Source organism: Emiliania huxleyi (genome assembly GCF_000372725.1).
Source record: "Emiliania huxleyi CCMP1516 unplaced genomic scaffold EMIHUscaffold_6898, whole genome shotgun sequence".
NCBI lineage: Eukaryota > Haptophyta > Isochrysidales > Noelaerhabdaceae > Emiliania > Emiliania huxleyi.
Window position 1 is genome coordinate 1 of NW_005196832.1, and position 1,402 is coordinate 1,402.

The following is a 1,402-nucleotide window of genomic DNA, read 5'->3' on the forward strand; positions in this document are numbered from 1 at the left end:
TGTGCACACGTCGGCGGTACTCGAATATATGAAATCGACCTTGGTCCTAGCGGCTGACGCGATCTCACGCTCCACGCAGGCGTGTTTTTCTGACGGCCGACCGTGGACGACAGTGCCGGCGCGGCGAGTTGCCCCTTCGCCGACTGGCTAGTTCCCGAGGTCGCGCGGGACTGACCCCTGCGTCCCCCGAGAGCGAGACGCGAGACCTAGCGCGGCGGGTGGGTTGGAGGGGGAGGCTCGGCGCTCGCTGCGTTCTGCGAGAGGAAGGGCGGTGTAAGCACAAGGGAGGGATCGGTGGGAGAACGGCACGCCGTGGTGCGTAGCCGTCGAATCCAAAAGAATTTTTTCTCGACGCCCCTGTCCGAGGCCAGCTGGGCCACGGCGATCAGCACAGCCAGCTGCTGCCGAAGAAGGTCGAGGCCTTCGCTGACCAGTGCGTCTTCGCGGTGGCGGCGGGAGAACATAGCCTCGCCCTCACCACCGAGGGAGCCGTCTTTACTTGGGGCAAGGGCGAGAGCGGCTGCCTAGGCCACGGAGAGGACCTGTCCAACCAGCTGCTGCCCAAGAAGATCGAGGCGTGGGGTCCGGGGCAGTGATGAGAAGGGCGAAAGGGTGCGTGCCTCTTCGCCACCTGCGAACGTCTCCGAGGGAAGAGTCCGATCAATTTTCTTTTTTTTCTTCGCGTACCGAATACACGCCGTCGCGCCGCGTCGCCTCCGCCGCCGCCGCCGCCACCGCCCCCTCGCCAGACACGCCGCCGCCCGCCCGCCTCCTCGACCTCCCCACGGACCTCCTCTTGCGCGTCCTCGCGGCCGACGCAAAGCCACAACACGCGCGCGCATAATTCCCGTCGATGAACGCGATTCTCGACGGCGGCTGCCTCGCCGAAGTCCTTGGCCACCTCACCGATTGGGGCCTCTGCTGCGCCCGCAGAGTGTGCACGGCATGGCGTGACGCCGCTTCGACGGCCGGCGTCTGGCGTGCCGTCTTTGAGGGCATGCACGGAGCGCACTCCGTTCACTGGGCTGCCGCGCACGAGCCGGTTGCACTCGCGCCGGGCGACGACGAATGGCGCGCACGCTGCGCGCTCCGTCGCCGGGCAGCCACCAATAGAAGGCGTGGGCTCGCGCGCGCCCGCCTTCTTCCCTTTGAGATGGGTCCCACGGCTGCCTCATCACCTTTCTTCGTCGTATCGCTCGCCGTCGATGGGCCGTGGCTGGCGCTCGGTGGGCATGGCCACGTCTCGCTTCACGACCTGCGCACCGGCAAGCGCTGCTGGCAGCAGCCCCACGCTGCGAGCGCCGCCGGCAGCGACGACAGCGCGCACCTCGTCAGCATGGTGACGGTGTGCGCTGTCAGCGGGCACGTGGCGGCCCTCACGCCTGCCGATGGCACGGTGATC

The 1,402-nt window shown here is 67.8% G+C and overlaps 1 protein-coding gene across 1 annotated transcript; it reads left to right on the forward strand.

The window, feature by feature from the left end:
• Positions 1–853: 853 nt before the first annotated feature.
• EMIHUDRAFT_257923 (hypothetical protein) lies at positions 854–1,345 on the forward strand (the record flags this gene model as incomplete). Its single annotated transcript, XM_005762244.1, has 1 exon — positions 854–1,345. A coding segment is annotated over one exon (492 nt), but the record flags the coding sequence as incomplete, so codon positions are not given.
• Between the last annotated feature and the right edge of the window lie 57 nt (positions 1,346–1,402).